General features: G+C 35.8%; 1 protein-coding gene across 1 annotated transcript in view; it reads left to right on the top strand.

Moving 5' to 3' along the window:
• Positions 1 to 16,846, top strand: part of LOC118641990 (cAMP-specific 3',5'-cyclic phosphodiesterase 4D-like) — a 155,596-nt gene extending 138,750 nt beyond the window's left edge. The window contains exons 2-3 of the mRNA XM_036279672.1: positions 4,896 to 5,125; positions 16,717 to 16,846. Coding sequence (XP_036135565.1) covers positions 4,896 to 5,125; positions 16,717 to 16,846 — 360 coding nt within the window. The remainder of the gene's footprint in view (positions 1 to 4,895; positions 5,126 to 16,716) is intronic.
• The last annotated feature ends 2,890 nt before the right edge of the window (positions 16,847 to 19,736 follow it).

Below are 19,736 nucleotides of genomic sequence, written 5' to 3'. Positions count from 1 at the left end.
ATTCGTTGCATAAAATGTAACATCATTGCTATATCTACATCTACCTGAAAATGTGTCTGGAAATGTGGTCTGCCTGTGTGCCTAGATAGAAATTTTTTAAGACAATTCCTCTATAGAAAATTTTGTTTTTAGATACACATCAGAAACAAGTATCAACAAATGTGAAATTATCAGCAACCACAGTAATTTATTTAACAGAAGTCGTGGGTATGTCCCTGCACTCAAGGCCTTGTTAAGTCGTTTGCTAACTGCTTTGAGATAATAAAAAAGAGAATAAAGGGATTAATTAAATACCTCACAAAGAATCTAAAGTAAACAAATAAAACAATAATGATAATAATAATATATATTAAATAATTATCCATTTTAACTGTCAATTATTGTGGAATTGCTTTATTTAGGTATACCTTTTAGAGAGGTATTGGTCCTAACAGTGAAAAGAATTACACTGAAGTTATTTTTCTGTAAACTCCTAATAAATTGGTTAATTATTAAAGAGAATTTATATTTTATTACAAGTTAACAGGTTTGCATTAAACTCATTCAAATATTTTTTCTCTTTTGATATTGCACATCTTGAAACTGAATTAGAAATATTTCTGAGTCCCATCAATAGCAACTTGAATGTTGTTCCATTTTATCATTATGTTTTTTATTTAACTTTTTATCTAAAAAGAATACACTTTAACAAAGAATATATAAAATAGTAATAAGCAAAAATGTGAACATTACCACCAAAATTATTATTATCAGAAAGTTATTTTAAAGAATTCAAATTTGTTATTCCAGAATTTTTCTATGAATATGTTAGTTTTTTGTTTAGTTTAATTTTAGACAAATGAGATCACTTTGTAGTCTGTTTTTCCCACTCAATATTATATCATGAACATAATCACATATTCTGCATTTTTAAACAACTCTTAGTACTTCATAACATGATACATGAAAATTCAGTAAGCCAGTTCCTCAATACAATGAGCTTACATCCAGTTATTCATTGTTTCAAATAAGTTGCAGGAACATCTCTGTGGTTGGATCTTTGCCAAACAATCATATTAGACTATGCCTAGAACATCAAACCCTGAGTTCCCAAATTTTTAGTTTACATAAGAATCACCCTGGTGACTTATTCAGATTCCCAAGCCTTAATAATGGAGATTCTGATTAGGCAGATCTAGAATAGGGCCTGGGAGTCTGGATTTTAGCAACACCTTCTGTAATTCTCATGCAGGGGGTTCGAGCATCACATTTTGAGAAAAAAATGGCTTAAAGATATTATAAATACTGTTGTTTTCTTCAACTCCTTGCAAAAAATCCATTTTTCCAGCAATAACATATTATACACATTGCCTTGGTGCTCCGTTTCACAATTCTTTCCAAAGTAAGGCTATTTAACATCCTGCCTTGTACCTGATGAAGTTGTTCCATTTATTTTTGAAATATAATTGGTACATATTGATCAGGATTTTTTAAAAAGCCACTTATACTGGTTTTGATTAGAAATGTTAGGATATAGACATCTACTGCTTCATCATTTTTTGTAGTCAGGATAAAAACACTGCACTTTATTTTTAATAGAGGTTGTTCTCTCAAAAATGGTACTTCTTGAGGTGGTTTTATCCAAAAGAGAATGTCACAAACATTAAGTCTTTTATCAGGTAACCAGGGTTATATGAAACATTTCTGCAGTTGCAATGCTATTGCCAGAGTGAGCAGTTAACTTTGGTGATGTACAGTCAGTGCTTAGCTCGGCTAGACTCATCCTTTGCTCTTCTTTTTCATGTTTATCCTGAAGAAGGGCATCTTCACCCTTAAGTCATTAACTTCTCTGGAGAAATGTGTGAGGCAAATTATGACCTGGTAGCAATCCAAGAGTGTGGGTTCAGTTTACAGTTCTGTCCTTAGGTGAATACACAGAGTCCATGCACAGAGGCTCACTTTCTCAGGCCGAAAGCTAAGAATGTCACGTGTGTACATTTTGTCCTTACTTTCTATATTTGCCAGGTCACTAAACATCAATTTTGCCTTTGGCTATTGTAAAACTCGGAGCATATCAGAACTGGAACTGGTCTTAAGTTTCATTTTGTACAACCTTTTGATTTTATGTCTAAGGAAATAAAAGCCCACAAAGGTTAAATGACTTCTTAGCACCACCTAAGTAATTAGTGGCAGAGTCAGGCCTTGAATCTCTCTCCTGATTCATTCTACAAGGATTATAATTAATTTCCAATGTTGATGTAGGGCCGCCCTGGTCTCCGTTCTGCTATATTTTAAAATGAAAATGTGAGGCTTATTAAGGTATGATCAATTACTGCCCTATTCTTTTCTAGTAATCCGCACCCTGCCAGAGACCATACTTGCTAGAGGTAGTGCAGAATAGTGGTTCTTAGCTCCAGTTTTAACTAAAAGGGATTTGAGTTTGGATCTCAACTTTCTAGTTATCAACTATCCTGGCTTGCTTGGGACTGGGGTGCTTTCCCAGACATGGGGCTCTCAGTGGCTGGTGACCAAGGCATGCTGTTTTACAGGCCTCTGTTTCTTTATGTGTAAAAATTGAAAAGTAATAGGACCTAACTCGGAGGATTTCAGTGAAGTTTAAATGAGATAGTATATGTAAAACACAGCACCATTTAATAAGGTTTCAATAAATGTACTCATTATTATTATTTAATTTCTTCCCGTTTTATTGAGGTATAACTGATAACAACAGTGTATGTTTAAGGTGTATCAGCACAATGATTTGACTTACAAATACCGTGAGATGAAAAAAATGTTTTTTTTTTATTTAAATAAATAGAAGAAGAAAATATTATTTTTCTTGTGATTAGACTGTTAGGATTTACATTCTGAACAACTTTTATATATACCATACAACAATGTTAATTAAAGTTATCATGTAGTATATTACATCCCAACTGTTAATTTATCTTATCATTGGAAGTTTGTACCTTTTGACAATCTTCATCCACTTTCCCCTCCTGCCTTCCCTACTTCTGGTAACCACAAATCTGATTTCTCTTTTTTTAAAAAAATTTTTATGAGTGTTTATTTTATTTTTTTAGATTGTTATATAAGTGAGATCACACAGAATTTGTTTTTCTCTGTCTGACTTATTTCACTTAGCATACTGCCCTCAAAGTCCATCCCTATTGTCACATTGCAGATTTCCTCCTTTTATAAGCCATTATTCTTGTTGTTATTAATGTTGTTTACAAAGCAGGTAGATTTCTCAAAACATAGGTTCTCAGAATCTAGATCGTTATATTTAGGATTTGAAATAAATAAATTTTGTTTTTAGCTTTGACCTCTTCTTTGCCTTCTGGGTGCCCTTCTTTTATCCTATTTATCCAGAAAATTAGACAGTAAAATCCAAGGCTGAGCGGAGTCTACCATTGCATACCCCTTCACAGTTTTCAATATATAAATCAGAAAAAGATACCACTTTTCCTATTTGTAAAGCAGTATGGGTAAGTGAAGCATCAAAGACAGCATAATGCTACAAAACGATAAAGGGAATAGCCTGGATTATAATAATAAAAGCTACTATTTTGTTGAGTGAAAACTCGGTGCCAAATATTGGTGCTTGACATACTTCATATTTCTTCTCCAGACGATGAACTTGAGAAGTATATATTATTATCTTCACTGTTCAGATCTAAAACCAACCTTGGTGAGCCTAAGTTACTTGCCAAAAGATTATAGTATAAAAAGGAGTGCAGCAAAGATTCTAAACTAGGTTTGGACTCTACAAAGTCAGTACACTTTGGGGGAAAGTATTTTGCCTCCCTGGGCTAGTTTCTTCACCAGTAAAACTCAAAAGGAAAGTAAATTGCCATTCATGATGACTTACCACACAGCACGCGCACTGAGCTATACACATTCCATGCATGATCTCATTTCATTCTTGTGGGTAAGTATTATTCCCATTTTTATAATAAAGAAGCAGAAAACTTAGGGAGATTAAGAAACACTCTAAGCACACAACTAGCAAAGTGGTGAGGCAAGGATTCTGAAACCCAGCATACTATCTGATAACATTTGGTGACTATCATTCTGAGCATATGGATGTAATCAATGTTGCAAGAGAAGACTTTTCAACCACTTGAAAATAGTTATTGCTCATATAGCATTATATATATATTTTCAAGTAGAATCAGATTATCAAAATTTATACTTTATTCTTGACTTGCTCTGGCATGTAGATAACATGGATCAAATTTGCAAAATTTAGCTGTGATTTACATAATATTCTATGGAGTCCTCAGATATTCTTTTTTTTTTTTTTTTAATTCTCCTCACACAGTTTTATTGTAAACCTTTGCAAAGAATATTCAAGTAACATGTAACACAAGAAAATATGTATTACAAATATGGTCCTAAGTAAGAAGAAAAAAAGATGACTCATTTTCTTCTTCTCTCTTCAGGCATGTGCAATTAGGTATGTCATATGTCTATATATATATTAGGGTAAATTTTTTGCAGTTGATTTCATAGAAGGTAGAAACATATTTTGATTTACTCTCTATTTTATAGAATTTAAGCACAAAGCTTGTAAGTTCTAAGATTATTGAAGAGTTTAGTTAACTATAACAAGTGAGCCATTCTAAATGTACTGGTGAACTAATTTACTGTTTAAAAAATAAATCTAGATTTTGGTAATTACTTCTAATCTTTTCAGCAAATATAGTTCTGTTAACGTCATCGTTTTCCGGACCGCAGGCCGACGCTTTAACCGCTGAGCCAAACTGGCCAGGGCAATGTCATCGTTTTCTAGTTAGCATTTTTCATGTATAACTTCCTCTTACCTTCTTTCTCTGAAAGTATGAAGCCATCATGTAATGATAAATAACAGGACTTTTGTTGATTACATGTACTTTCTTGGACTTTTGCCTTAGGCCTCCGAGGAAACACTGCATTCCAGTAATGAAGAGGAAAACCCTTTCCGAGGCATGGAACCCTATCTTGTACGGAGACTCTCATGCCGCAATGTTCAGCTTCCCCCTCTTGCCTTCAGACAGTTGGAACAAGCTGACTTGAAAAGTGAATCAGAGAACATTCAAAGACCGACCAGCCTCCCCCTGAAGATTCTGCCTCTGATTGCTATCACTTCTGCAGACTCTAGTGGGTGAGTGCCCTTGGGCGACATTTCCGCATTTTATGTTTTGAATGGTGATTGCTTTCTGTGGTCTTTTGAGATTTTGTGGCTCATTGTTTGACTTGTATGGGAGGAAAATGGAGTTGCTAGAACCAAAAGAAAGAAGGGTGATTTTTCTCAGGTAACATCACTACCTTTGCAGGAGTAAATGTTATAGTTAAAATGTTTTATGTGGAGTTGAAAAGTATTGGTGAAGAATAATAAGCATTTGGGAAAGGGGACTTTGACTTATGGAATTAATATTAGTCATATGTAATTTAATAGAAAATTCTTAACAAATGAGAACTAATGGACAAATCATGTAGGCGTACAATATCTGGAAACAGTTTAGGCAATGTTCATTGGTGAAAAGTGAATTTGGAATCAAGAATAGATTGTATTGTAATTAGAATCAAAGGAAATATGCAATTATATTCATGAACCTAATAATTTGGCCTTTGACACTTTGAGGTATTGGTTACCAGAATACTGCTTCAGTTCCCAGCACCAGACGGTCTTATTTTGGGTATAGAAGACTGATACACAGTTATGTATCCATATGTACTTCCTGCTTTGCAGAGTATTTGTGTGTTTATTCTTTTGGTCCTGTTTACCAATGTTTTCACTCACTTATAGCCACCAGGTAAACAACTATGAAAGAAACTGAGGATAGTGGGCACATGCATTATTTGTTCTTTTGGCCAGCTGCATTTTTAAGATACATGGATATAAAAGAAAGAAGAGGAAGCTAGTAGCCCATACTTGGACAGACTCTTGAACATTTTCTAAGACAATAAGGACAAAATAATTTATATGTTGTAAATACATTCTCTGCCAAGTTCAAGTCATGTCTAGAAAAAGTTACTTTTGGGTTTTTCTAAAGGATGTTAGGAAAGTTGTGAACAGAAGAAACTTGGCCAATAACTGTTATTTAAGATATTGAGTTTAGCTGTTTGAATTGTTACAGACAAGTTAAAAAGACCTATGTTATTAAAAGGTATGAAGAAATTACTACTAGGTAAATAAAAAGACAACACATTCTTACTTTGAAGCAATGGAAAGAGGAGCTATATGTTGGTGTTTGTTTTTGTTTTTTGAATGAACCATGCATACAAAGAAGAATGTGTACCTATTGATCAGATACACTGAAGCAGGTGAGAATTTGCTATGAAAGCTTGACCTGAATGTTTGTTGGAAACTACTGTCTCAAAAACCAATCTTCTCTCCCTTTGAGATCAATACCACTACCATTTATCTGTGTAGAGGGCAGAGTTCACAAATACCAGGTGTGTCGGGAGTTATCAAGACCACCCTGAGGTTCCATGGTTTACTAGGAGAGCTCCCAGGATCCAGCAACCAGTCATATTTATGGCTAGGATTTACTACAGCACAGTAATACAAAACAAAATCAGGAAAGATAAAGGCCCATGGGGCAAAATCTGGAAGAATCCAGACACAAGTTTCCCAGAGTCCCCTCTCCTAGCAGAATCAGAAAGGATGTACTTAATTCCCCTAGAAATCAGTTGTGACAACACATGCGAAATGTGTTCAGCGGGGAAACATTCTAACAGGGAAGCCTGATGAATCATTGCTTACATGAGTTATCCAAAATAGCCAAACTCATGGAAACAGAGTAGAATGGTAGTTGCCAGGGACTGAATATAGTGGAAATGGGGAACTGCTATTTGATGAGTATATAGTTGCAATTATGCAGAATGGATAAACTCTAGAGACAACATGGTGCCTATACTGAACACTATTTTATTGTTCATTTAAGAATTTTCCAAGAGTATAGAACTCATATTAAATGTTTTTAACACAATGAAAACAAACAATTCAAAAAAAGAAAAGTAGATTCAGTGCCCAGAGTTGTTTTGGGGGCTTAGGTACCCTCTGCCTAGCATGTGCATACATTCCAGATTCCCAGTAGAAAAGCAGTTGTTCAGCATAAACTACGTCTCTTGCACAGTTTAGGCACAGTGAGCCACTCACTTTTTAGAGAGTGGTGGGAACCCTTCTGAAATCCACATTCCCAGATGCCAGCTAAGGGCCAACCTTTTAAACAGACTTTTTAAACGATAACAGTCTCAGGCCTGATGTTAACCCTACTGCACAGCAGGTTTATCTTAGCATCATTATCTTGCTTGGCTATATTTGAAGAAGAAATTATAATTAAAATAAAAATAAAATAATTTAAGCCTGTGATGGATTTAATTAACTTTGGTATCTTAAAAAATGTAGTAGCTAACCATGATTTCTCATTCTAAACTATTATTATGTCACGTGCCCTTAAAATAAAATGATGTAGCCTGGATGGTGTGGCTCAGTGGTTGAGTGTGGACTCATGCACCAAGAGGTTGCTGGTTCAATTCTTGGTCAGGGCACATGCCCAGGTTGTGAGCCGGATCCCCGGTGGGGGCCATGCAGGAGGTGGCCAATCGATCTTCTCTCTCATTGATGTTTCTGTTTCTTTCCCTCTTCCTTCCTCTCTTTCTAAAAGCAATATAAAAAATAAAATGATGTAGTATATTTAATATATCTCTATGGAGTTGGGCAATATGTATAATTAAAAACCTCAGGTAACAGCTAAGCTTATTTAATTAAATTTAAAAATGTTGCTGAAAACAAATAGTCTCCAAGTGCAAAGGAACTTAGAGGTTCAGAACTGTCTGTATAATGGCACTTCTGTTGGTTCAAAGTTTTTTCCTTCCTCATCAAGAATCTACAAATCAAGTGTAAGAAAAATTGTGTTTATCATTTACCAACTTATTCAGTATTTTGGAGGAGAGAATTTGTGCTTTAGAGAAATGAAACAAGATACTTTTCTGTACTAGAAGGCAGCCAGGAGAAACCAGGGACCAGAATGGCCAATCAATAAAAAACAAAAACTCAGGTTGTACTAAAAGGATTGCTGTTATCTTAGGAAGTAAAAATGATTTGTAAATTGAGTATTTGCGAACTAGAAAATATAGGAGTATAAGTTTCTGGAATGTCTGAGCTTTAAAGGGGAAATAGAAGGTAAAATTAGGGGTTATATTCTGTAGCCATTTCACTTAACCAAGAACCTCAACTTTCTTCAAATCTATCAGAAAGAACTAGTGGGAAATTTAGACTATTTCAGCTAGAGTTGTCTATAGCTCAGATCCGCATTATTAAAGGTTGGTATGCCCCCAGGTCCCATTGTCAACCTACACAGAGACATTGGCAATTGTAAATCTTGGATGGCCTTTGGATTTATTTTTCTTACTTTATTAACATCATAACTTTTGGCTTTCTTCTGGCACAGCAGTGCGTCAGACACCGGCTCTGTCAAGTGTCAGGCAGTGGTTCAGAGACTCGTGCCGTCCCTTTAGGAAGCCTCGCCGGGGTCCCGTCGGAACTGGTTTCTGTAGGGAGCTTTGGCCTACAAAAATGAATGTTCTGAAAGGCAGTTATTAGCTTCATTATGAAATGTTTGGGTCAAGAGACTGAATTCAAGAGAGCTTTTAAAAATGAACACTTTCATAATTATACTTTGGGTTTTTACCAGGCATTGTGAATGTGTTCAAATGCACTCTATTTAACAGTTCTCTTTGAATATGCCTAAGGTTTTAAGTTGTGTGCGTTGGGATTTAGCAGCCTTTGGAACCTATCAATGATCAGAAAACAGAATTGTGAGACCTGGGATGCTGAGAACCTTCAATTCATGTACCAGTTAATTTTCCATGTAGAGTAAGATGAACTCAGGCCTCATGGCTATTTATTGACTTTCACTGAAGTAAGAGGGGCATCTATTAATGGTTTTAAATGTTATTAAACTGGCAAGGAATTAATTTGAAATGCCAAAGCTTTCTGTATTTGTCTCCTGAATAGTTTTCTATACATTTACTTAAAACAACAACAACAACCACCTTTTTGTGTTGGTATAATATGCAGGAAATAAAATCTGCAAATTTTAAGTATACATTTAGATAAATTGTTACATATTTAGACACCCATGTAAGTAATCACCCCATCCCACCCCCGATCTCCTAACTTCTATCACTAAAGGTTTGTTTTGCTTCCTCTTGGATATTATATAAAAGGAATCATATCATGTGCTCCTTTTTCTGGCTTCTATTACTGAAAGTGTTTTTTGATATTTATTATGTTGGTGTACGTATCAGTTGCTTGTTCTTTTTTATTGCAGAGTAGAATTCCATTGTTTGACTATATCATAATTTACTTATCCATGCTCCCTTATTGATGGATATTGGGTTGTTTTTAGTTTGGAGCTATTGTGAATAAAGTAACTGTACACATTGCTATATAGGTCTTTTTGTGGACATATGCACTCATTGCCCTTGGTTATATTCCTAGAAGTGGAATTTCTGATTCATAGGTAGGTAAATATTTATTTTTATTATTGCCCAATAATTCTGTATAGGAGTTCTGTTTGTTCTGTATCCTCACCAATACTGGGCATTCTTAGTCTTTTCAATTTTAGCTGTTCTGGTGAATGTGTAGTGGTATTTTACTATGGTTTTAATTTATATTATCCTGATGAGTAGTGATATTGTTTATTTTCTAATTTGTTTATTAAACATTTGGATATCTTCTTTAATGCTATATCTATTTAAATATTTGTCCAATTTTTCTTTTATTTATTCATGGGGGTGTTTATATATTCTAGACATGAATCTTTTGTTAGCTATATGAATTGTAAAATGAATATTTTCTCTCAGACCATGGCTTGCATTTTTACATTCTTTACTTTTAATATGGTGGTAACCCCATCCTCTCTCAGTGTGTGTGTGTGTGTGTAAGGAAAGGTGTCAGAGTGAAAGGTCAGGGACAGAGAAAAGAGAGGATAGGAGAGATGGCAATCAATTAGGTGGGAGAAAAGAGAAGGATAGGCAGGGGGAGGGGAATCAATGAAAAGAGTGAAGTGTTCAGGTGGAGAAGACAATGGAAAGTGATAAATGGACACAGCTTGATAAAGAGAAAGAAAGTGACAAGAATGACACTTAACCTACAGGGCAATTTTATTTATAGACAAGGACAATTAATCCCTTGAATATAGAATGGCAGCAAACAGGACAACCAGGTACCAAGGGGGATGACGAAGAAAAGTTGAGAAGAAATGATATGTTCTTGGGCCACTAAGGGAGTAGTAAGTTTTTAAGAGTGGAAACTCTGGACTTTTATGCTCTGAATTTGACTGTCTGATCTTGGAAATGTTACTTAACCACTCTGAGTTTCTCATTCTTCAAGGACTAAAACAGGAATAATGGGAGTATTCACTTTTACCTACTGGATTTTTTGGGAAGATGAAATACTTAGCTCTGTTTTTGGCATATTGTGGGTACTTAATATATAACCACAACTACTGTTACTACTATGCTTATTAGGAGAACTATTGCAACAAATTATGTTTGTTTTTGTTCAAATTATTAGTTTCCTCATTAGAATCACCTTCAAAGATAATAACTCTTAGGGTATAGATAGGTATTCTAGTAGATTTAGAAGTTAACCAGAAATTTGTTCCCGGTTCAGAAATCTAAGGTAATTATGGACTTGTCACATTTGTGTTAAGAAGTCTATATCTCAATTTGACTTCTGTCCACAGACATCCCCTGCTTTCAACTGTTGTTCAATTATGTTTGGAATGAGAATGGAGGTCCTCTTTACTCCTTGCATCTTCCTTTCTTTACTTCTGTAAATGACCCTTGTTGAATTCTACCTAGTTCCCTGGTCACAATCCTCAGGAGGAATTAGGAGCTCCTTTATGTACCAACTCTGACACTAGCTTGCTTCTCTGGGGGGGGGGGTCCATGTATGTACCCCCTGATACTCTGAGGAGGGTTCAGCTTGCCACACAGATGGAAATCACTCCCTGCACACAGGAAGTTGTGGGAGCAGAGGGGGTTAGTCTGAAATCTCTCTAGCTGTGTTTCACTATTGCATCAGCTATAATAAAATGATAACCAAGGAGCAAGTTGACACCTGGTGACATGATGACACACCTCTGGATGGATGTATATTCAGGGATCTGTGTGAGTGGTGAATATTACCAATACTTTCTCATTACAAGTGTCCCATTACCTGTGTATATATATTTGTGTTACTATGTCCTATAAAAACAAGGAAATAAAACAAATTTAAAGGAAAAAAAAGTCACTCTTAGGAATAAAATAACTCCTAAACATAGGGGAAAGACTTACTTTAGTCAAATAAGACTTCATTTTATAAGAATTTTCCAGGAATATTTCCTTGAGTTATGAGCCATTCACAGAACAGCTGGTCCCAGATGCCAGTTAGACATTAGCTTTGCTGATCAACCACTCATTTTCTAGTATTCTTGAGTATTTACAGTGCATTAAAGAGAACATAACAATGGGGATTTTCAACATTTTGTTACGGAATCAAAATCCAAACAGAAAACAGAAGCTTTGTTAAAGTAGACATATCTGATCTTTCATATTTGATTTTTTAACTTAAGAAAGTATTAACAGTATTCAAATATTTCATAATTGAAATATTTTAGATATAAGGATTTATGAAGCTAAAGGGTTATATTTCAATGTGTACCCATGAGACTTGCACCTTTCTATATGCTCAGATTTCAAGATATTTCTCTGATACGTTCTTATGGAAAGTTATGTGGAAGACCCCACTAGCTTTCCAAAACTGAAAATGGGCACACATAATTGTGATTCTGAATGATTTTTTTAAAGAAATATAGTATGATTGAGGTAGATTTGGCTTTTGAATTATCACTATAAAGAAATTGGGAAGAACTACTTCCAATAATCTTGAAGATACATGCCACATAACCCACTGTATGAGAGAACATCATTGTCAATGACACATCAGATAAGGGGTTAATTTCCAAAATATATAGAGTACTAATACAACTCAACAAAAGGAAGACAAATAACCCAATTAGAAAATGGGCAGAGGAGCTGAATAGACACCTCTCCAAACAGGACATACAAATGACCAAGAGACACATGAAGAAATGCTCAACATCACTAATCATCAGAGATGCAAATTAAAACAACAATGAGGTATCACCTCACACCTGTCAGAATGGCTGCCATCAACAAATCATCAAACAAGTGCTGGCGAGGGTGTGGAGAAAAGGGGACTCTAATACACTGCTGATGGGAATGCAGACTGGTGCAGCCACTATGGAAAACAATATGGTGTTACCTCAGAAAATTAAAAATTGAACTTTCATTTGACCCAGTGATCCCGATTCTAGGAATATACCCTAAGAAGCCTGAAACACCAATCAGGAAGAATATATGTACCCCTATGTTCATAGCAGCACTATTTACAAAAGCGAAGATCTGGAAACAGCCCAAGTGTCCATCAGTATACGAATGGATAAAAAAGCTGGTACATATACACAATGGAGTACTATGCAGCTGTAAGAAAGAAAGATCTCTTATCCTTTGAGATGACATGGAGGGACCTAGAAAGTATTATCCTAAGTGAAACAAGCCAAGCAGAAAAAGACAAATACCACATGATCTCACTTAAATATAGAATAAAATGAATATAACAGTCTGAGGAATAGGGTAGACCCAGAAACACGGAAGTAGGGTACAGACTGACAACCCTCAGAAGAGGGGTTAGTGGGGAATGGGAAGAGATAAACCACAGAACTTATATGCATGTATGTATAACCAATGGACATGGACAACAAAGCCGGGGATGGGGCGGGGAGGAAGGTGTCAATGGGGTAAAAAAGGAGAAACATCTGTAACAAAAATAAAATTAAAAAAGAAAGAAAGAAAGAAAGAAAGAAAGAAAGAAAGAAAGAAAGAAAGAAAGAAAGAAAGAAAGAAAGAAGAAAGAAACTGGATTCCTTTGACTTTTATTTAAGTCCAATTTATGGACATAGTATTTGTTGAAACTTCTTCACAAAAATGACAAAGCTTTTACTCTGATTTTATTAATGTGGTTTTATGTTTGCCTTGAAATTTGTGATTTTTTTAAGATTGAAATTAGACTCCAGGCATAATGGAACACTTTATCTTCACTATGTATTCTTTACCAAATGACATCTTATTTCCAGAATCAGTAGTAATTCACTAAGCTAATCTAATATAAACAGCTAAACAGTACTGACTGTTTTTCATCATATGTCATAAAATCTCTGCTTTATGATATCTCTCATGCCCTAAATTTACAAAACAATAAGATAATTATTAAACTCCAATTTCTCTTTCAGGTGACTGTAGTTTAATTTTTTTCTCATGGTACTTCCTAGCATCCTAATTGAAGATACCCTGAATGAACTGATAAAAAAAACCACAATATTTTACTCTCTAGCTGCATGTCACTAAACAAACACCAGGCTCCCATGTTTTTAAAAACACTGAAGAGAATGACAGCTTGTGCAATTACCATGCCAGAACATCTAATACCTGTTTCCAAATCTTCATGATGCCAACCCTACCTGAATAATAGTATAGGTTAGTTGGGAGTTTCATATGTTCTGAAAATGAGCCCTGTGAAGCATTTATTTTGTTATGAAAAGGGACCAAAGAACACGATACTGTGGCACAGTGCAGAGCCGAAAAAAAATTTTAATTATTTTCATCTGGGAATCATAATTTTTCAGCTCCTCAGATAGTGTCCCCCCGTTACCCCCCCAATCACTGCCTTGTTTGATCATCCTTATGTAACCCAGAATTATTCATCTCCGAAGTTTTAGGGAGAATTTACATGTATTTAGAAGTCATGTTCTTCTGTCTTGCAATAATACTATGTTTATGAAAAAAACGGAGGTGAAAGCATACTGACTGAGTGGTTTTTATTTCATTATTATGTGCTGCATAAATATATTTGCTGAATCAAATTTAATATTGACCAAGCTATATTACTTTAAGACATCTGAAACAAAGAAAATGTGTTCAGCTGAAATTCAGGAAAGGATGAAGTTATCAAATCTTTTTTCTCTACAGATGAGCACTACAAAATGGCAGAGATTTCTTTAAAGTAAAGTTATATACAGAAAAGGAAGTATAAAAAAATATATAACCTCCTGTGTCAAACATTTTTTTTTCTTTTGAAGAAAATCCTGGCTAGCTGGTTAGAATTCTTTCTAACAATTGAGGGTTGAGGTATCATTTACCAGGCTTATCTTTCACAGTTGTTTAGAATCTTCAATTCACTTGAAAGGAATTAGGTGGAGCCAGGCAATTTTAGACCTGTTCTAAATCTATGGAATTCAATCAAAATAGTATGCCACATAGCTAAGTTGTTTTATGTCATTTATTTAACATAACTGGATTGACTATTTGATGGATTAGCATCATTTACACTAAAGTTGGTGGCTCTGAGCCCGGGAAAGGTGAGACGGACCTTTGTCCACATTTCCAAATAGGTGTTCTGACTTTTATTCTGATGTGATCCTAAAAAATTATAAGTAATTCTTTAATAACTTTTCTTTATTGATTTTAGAGAGAAAGGAAGGGAAAGGGAGAGAGAGATTGAAATATCGATGATGAGAGAGAACATCACCTGGCTGCCTCCTGCATGCCCCACACTGGGGATCAGGCCCACAACCTGGGCATGTGCCCTGACCGGGAATTGAACTGGCGACCCTTTGGTGCATGGGTCAGTGCTTGACCACTGAGTCACACCAGCGGGTTTGTGAGTAATTTTAAATGTTATAATAAATATATATATACACACATACACACACCTTGTTATGTGGTAGCTATACATAGAAATTCAAAACTTTGGCATACATAAATAAAAAGAATTTCAAATATATAATTTATAATATACAAATAAGACTTAGAATATGAACTTTAGAATACATAACTATTATACTTCACAATTTACTTTTCTCTTTCTGGAACTCCCCCCCCCCCCATTTTTGTCATATATTTTAGGAGTATTCTTCCTCTTTACTCTCCCATCAACTTTTTTGTGCCCCAGTTAACATGTGCCTTTGGCTTTCTTATTTCTCCAATATTATTTAATTCAGATTAACCTTATTTCTTGAAGCCATATATTTCCACTTGCATTACAGAATCAAGTTAATGTATAAGAACACTTCTACATTAATCCAACAAGTGGTGTCTGGCATTTGCTATATACTGAGCTGTGAGCTGGAGCTGCAGATCTCAACAAGCCAACATAGTCTCTTCCTTTAGAGTTTAGAACCCAGTAAGTCACAGGAGCAACAAACCAGGCAACTACAATCCTGTTTCATAGATATAATGTACAAATATAACTGCGAACATAGGAAGTAATGTGTTATCATTGGAGGGCAAACTGATATAGGCTTGTGAGGAACCGTCACCTGCGCTGAGACCTCAAAGAACATGGTACCCAGCAGAGGGAACAGCAGGGGCAAACTCTAGGGACAAGAGAAAGCACAGTATCTGCATTAAAAATAACTGAAAAGTGCTAAGCATGGCTGGACCAAGAGGTCATATTGATGGTATGATCAATAATAATTACCATTACTTTTGTGTATCCAATATGTGAGGTTTTGGAATATTCTTCAGTAGTGTGAGGAGCCAAGATACAGGCACCAAGAAGGCAAACAGTTTGATCCCAAATCGGAAAGTGAGGGTACCATGTAAGAAAAATAGTGAAAGGGATTTGATAGTATATAGTAAAAGAAGTGATGAATTGGGATAACTAAGCTGGGTATGGAGGTGACTGAATACAAGAAGGTACAAATAGTAAGAGGTCTCCAGGTCTTTAGAAGTCTCTATGCTGTCAAACAAATGAAAGTAGAATAGCTGAACAAGCTGAAAAGATACGTGGTCATATTTGGAGGAGAGGACATTTAAACCTTAAGATGTAAGTGTTAGAGGTCATTAAGAGTGTTTTCAAGAAGGAAGGGGTTGACAGGGAAGAAGTTGAATACAGTGGAAAAGAAATGTTTGAGAAATGAAAATTTTGAGCACGAGGTGCTCCTCCACATCAACATTGAAGTCGCTCAGGAGAGCAGCAGGACTCAAAATGTCAAGGTGATAACAATTTTCAATTCACAGGTCACAGTGACTGGGGAGACTGGCAGAAGTCAGTGACAAAGTAGAGGTGACTGGCATGGATGTCAGAGGAGAAGCTTTACAAGAGGGCAGAAGAGTGATGGCCAGCAGGTCACTGTGAGAACCCGGAGAGCACGGCCTCACCTGGGGAGGAGGCTCAAGGCACTGGGAACTAGAGCGCCCTGCACTGCCCTGGGGGAGGTGGGAGACAACAAGAGCCGAGTTTGAGCGAAGGCGGGATGTGGGGTGACTGTTCACGGTCCAGGCTGAGGATGAATGCAAGTCTATTTACCATGGAACAGGGTTCTAGAAGACCTAACTGACAAATGTGAGAAGAATGAGAGGGGGAGTCTGGACAGGGGAAAGAAATCATAGAGCAATGTGGAGATAAGGAACTGGAAGGACACAAAACAGAGGGATAATCCATCTCAGGAGGTTCTCTAAGATAAAGTTATTATAGCTGAATTCCAAAACATTTTCCCTCCCAGACAGATTCAGGGAGAGGGAAGTGGGGCCTAGTTAGTAGGTCTTTCAGAACGGCCCTGAGGGTGTTCCAGTCACAATAAACAGGTCCACATTGGTATTCCTTGTTCCTAGTACTTTCATCAACTATGGGAAACAGCAGCAGCATCTGGCGTTTGGAGAATTTTGTATCTTTCAAGTTACTCAGCTGTATCCTAAATTTATTGAAGCTGTGGAAAATGGAGAAGTATCTTATGTTTTATAATGTGCATTATTTTTTTAGTCAGAGTATAATTCTATTTTAAAGAACTTTTTTTTCTGTATTTAACTCTAATTATTTGGCCAATTGTGATAACAACTTAGGTATTTTAAATTAGCATATGCATGGTTTTTAAAAAGAATTTTCTTTATTAGTTAACACTACTTTCTTAAATATTCTTACATACTATTTCTGGGATTCAAATGTTAATCCAGTTTATTGTGCTGCCAATTGTAGCTGAAAAGTCTAGAATAAAGCTGAATTCTACATAGACAAATTCTATTTGTAGAAGAGTTTCTTCCGCAACTGTTGGGCTACTAATGTGACCCTAGTACATGTGACCCTAAGACACCTGCATATGGTCTCTTCCCTCAATGTGGATGGAGCATATTATTTGCAGACTTCATCTTTACAGCAAACTGTGTTCATGCTAATTTGAATTTAAAAGTATTTGATAGAGTTGCATTGTTGAGACCTGGAACTAAAAATCTTATGATGCCTCTGAAAATTCAATTTCCTTATTCTGGTCATTTCTGTGACTTTGTGAAGGTCATTAAAAAAAATCCTCACTATGTGAAATAAGTATTTGTGACTACAATTTATCAACTGTGGAGTACATCATATTTGTAAAATGCCTTAGCAAAGGGTATTAATTATACACTACTGAGACCCAAGCAGAGAGAGCTTCCTTGGTCTTAAGAAGAAATATAAAGTTTAATTGATTTGCAGAGGATTATTACAACAAATAAAGACCAGAACTCAAATCTTATTTTGATTTATGATGTCTGGTATGTTTTGTTTACTATCTCCTGAAGAAAACTGAGGTGAGGGCTAATGATTTTAGGTCTATTAAGTGTTCCTATAAAACCCTCTCAGTGAAATACATACTTTTCATTTGGCAACAGTGAATGGATGATGATGAAAATTCACATCCATGCACCATTATCTAGTCAATACAATGATCATTAAATAACTATATGGAAACACAGAAGTACTTGGGACCTTTTGGGAAGAAAAACAAACATACATGAGTATATCCATGTTAAAGTTACAGCACTGCAAAATGCATGCCTGTACGTGGCTAAGAACTGGAAAGCAATATGAAAATAATTTGTTTTGTTTTTTTTTAATAATAAGATTGTGATTCTTTTTCTTCTCTCATCTTGATTTCTACTAATTAGATTATGTGTTTGTGCAATCAGTACAACTATATAAAAATTACATTCGTGTTTTTTTTCTTTTTCTTTTATTATTTTTATTTATATTTATTTTTTTTACTTTTTATTTTTTGTTTATTATTATTTTTTTAAATTTATTTTTATTATTTTATTTTTGTTACAGATGTTTTTCCTTTTTTTCCCCATTGACACCCTCCTCCCCATCCCCAGCTTTGTTGTCTGTATCCATTGGTTATGCGTACATGCATATAAGTTCTGTGGTTTATCTCTTCCCTCCCCCCACCACCCCATCTTCTGAGGGTTGTCAGTCTGTACCCTACTTCCATGTCTCTGGGTCTACCCTATTACTCAGACTGTTATGTTCATTATATTCCACAAATAAGTGAGATCATGTGGTAATTGTCTTTTTCTGCTTGACTTGTTTCATTTAGGATAATACTTTCCAGTTTTTATTTTCAGTTTCATTCTTCCAAGCATCTATTGAGCCTTTGGTATATGACACACACAGTTTTAGGTGCTGGAAGTATATTTATGAATAGATAAAAATAAAATTCACAGGATTTTGTTTCTTACATGTAATTCAATAGAAACTTTGACACATATGAGGGCGGTGGGGAAGTTGGTCCTTTCAGAGTTCTTCTGATCATTGAGGTAACCATGCCTCTGTTGGCAGCCAACTCTCCCAAGAGATCATCAACAGAACCTATTGATCAAGCAAAACTAAATATTAGTTTCACTGAAGTAAACATCGCCTTTAAACTTAGAAACATTTCAGAAGTGAGAAGTAAAGAAAATATATGTATAAGGTTGTAAAGCCTGGTCTTGCTAGGTAGAAAAATGGCTGGGATTGAGCAGAATTTCAGGGTTTAGTAGCTTTGGATTATGGGGTCTTGAAGTGAAATGAGGGTCTTAAGGTGAGCCTTGATGAATAAACTGTTAGTCTTGATAAATACACTGTTTTAGTTGGATAACAGTTTTACATGCCAAGAGCAAGCATTCCCTGGAGCAAGTAACTAAATTATTTTTGCCTGGTTTCAAATTCATTTAGCAATAAAGCAAGCACTTAAACTTTGACCCAAAATTGCTTAGGACTAAGAAAGGAATGTATTTGGTTTTAGTTCTTACCTCCTCCTCTGTGAGTGAGCCTAGGTGCTATGGTATGAATATTTGTGTTTCCTCCAAATTCTTTTTTTTTTTTTATCCTCACCTGAGGACATTTTTGCATTATCTTCAGATAGAGCAGGAGGAAGAGAGAGAGGGAAAGAGAGAGAGAAACAACAATGTGAGAGAGACGCACAGACTGGTTGCCACCCACACGACCCCAACAGGGCCGGGGACAAACTGCAACTAACGTACGTGCCCTTGGCAGGAACTGAACCTGGGACTCTCTGGTTTGCAGGCCGACACTCTAACTGCTGAGCCAAACCGGCCAAGGCTCCTCCAAATTCTTACCTTGAAATTCCAACTCTTAATCCTTAAAGAGATGGTATTAGGACTGGGCCTTTGATTAGGTCATGACAGTGGAACCCTCACAAATGGGATTAGTGCCCAAATAATATAAACCCCAGAGAGCTCCCTTGCCCCTTTTACCATGAGGACACAGGCAGAAGACCATCTGTGAACCAGGGAGTGGGCCTTTACCAGACACTGACTCTGCTGGTGACTTGATTTAGACTTCCCAGATCCCAGATTCCAGAACTGTGAGAAGTTTCTGTTTA

The sequence above is a fragment of the Molossus molossus genome, unplaced genomic scaffold, assembly GCF_014108415.1.
Source record: "Molossus molossus isolate mMolMol1 unplaced genomic scaffold, mMolMol1.p scaffold_m16_p_3, whole genome shotgun sequence".
NCBI lineage: Eukaryota > Metazoa > Chordata > Mammalia > Chiroptera > Molossidae > Molossus > Molossus molossus.
Note: the sequence above shows the minus strand (reverse complement) of the source record. Positions and strands in the feature narration are given on the sequence as shown.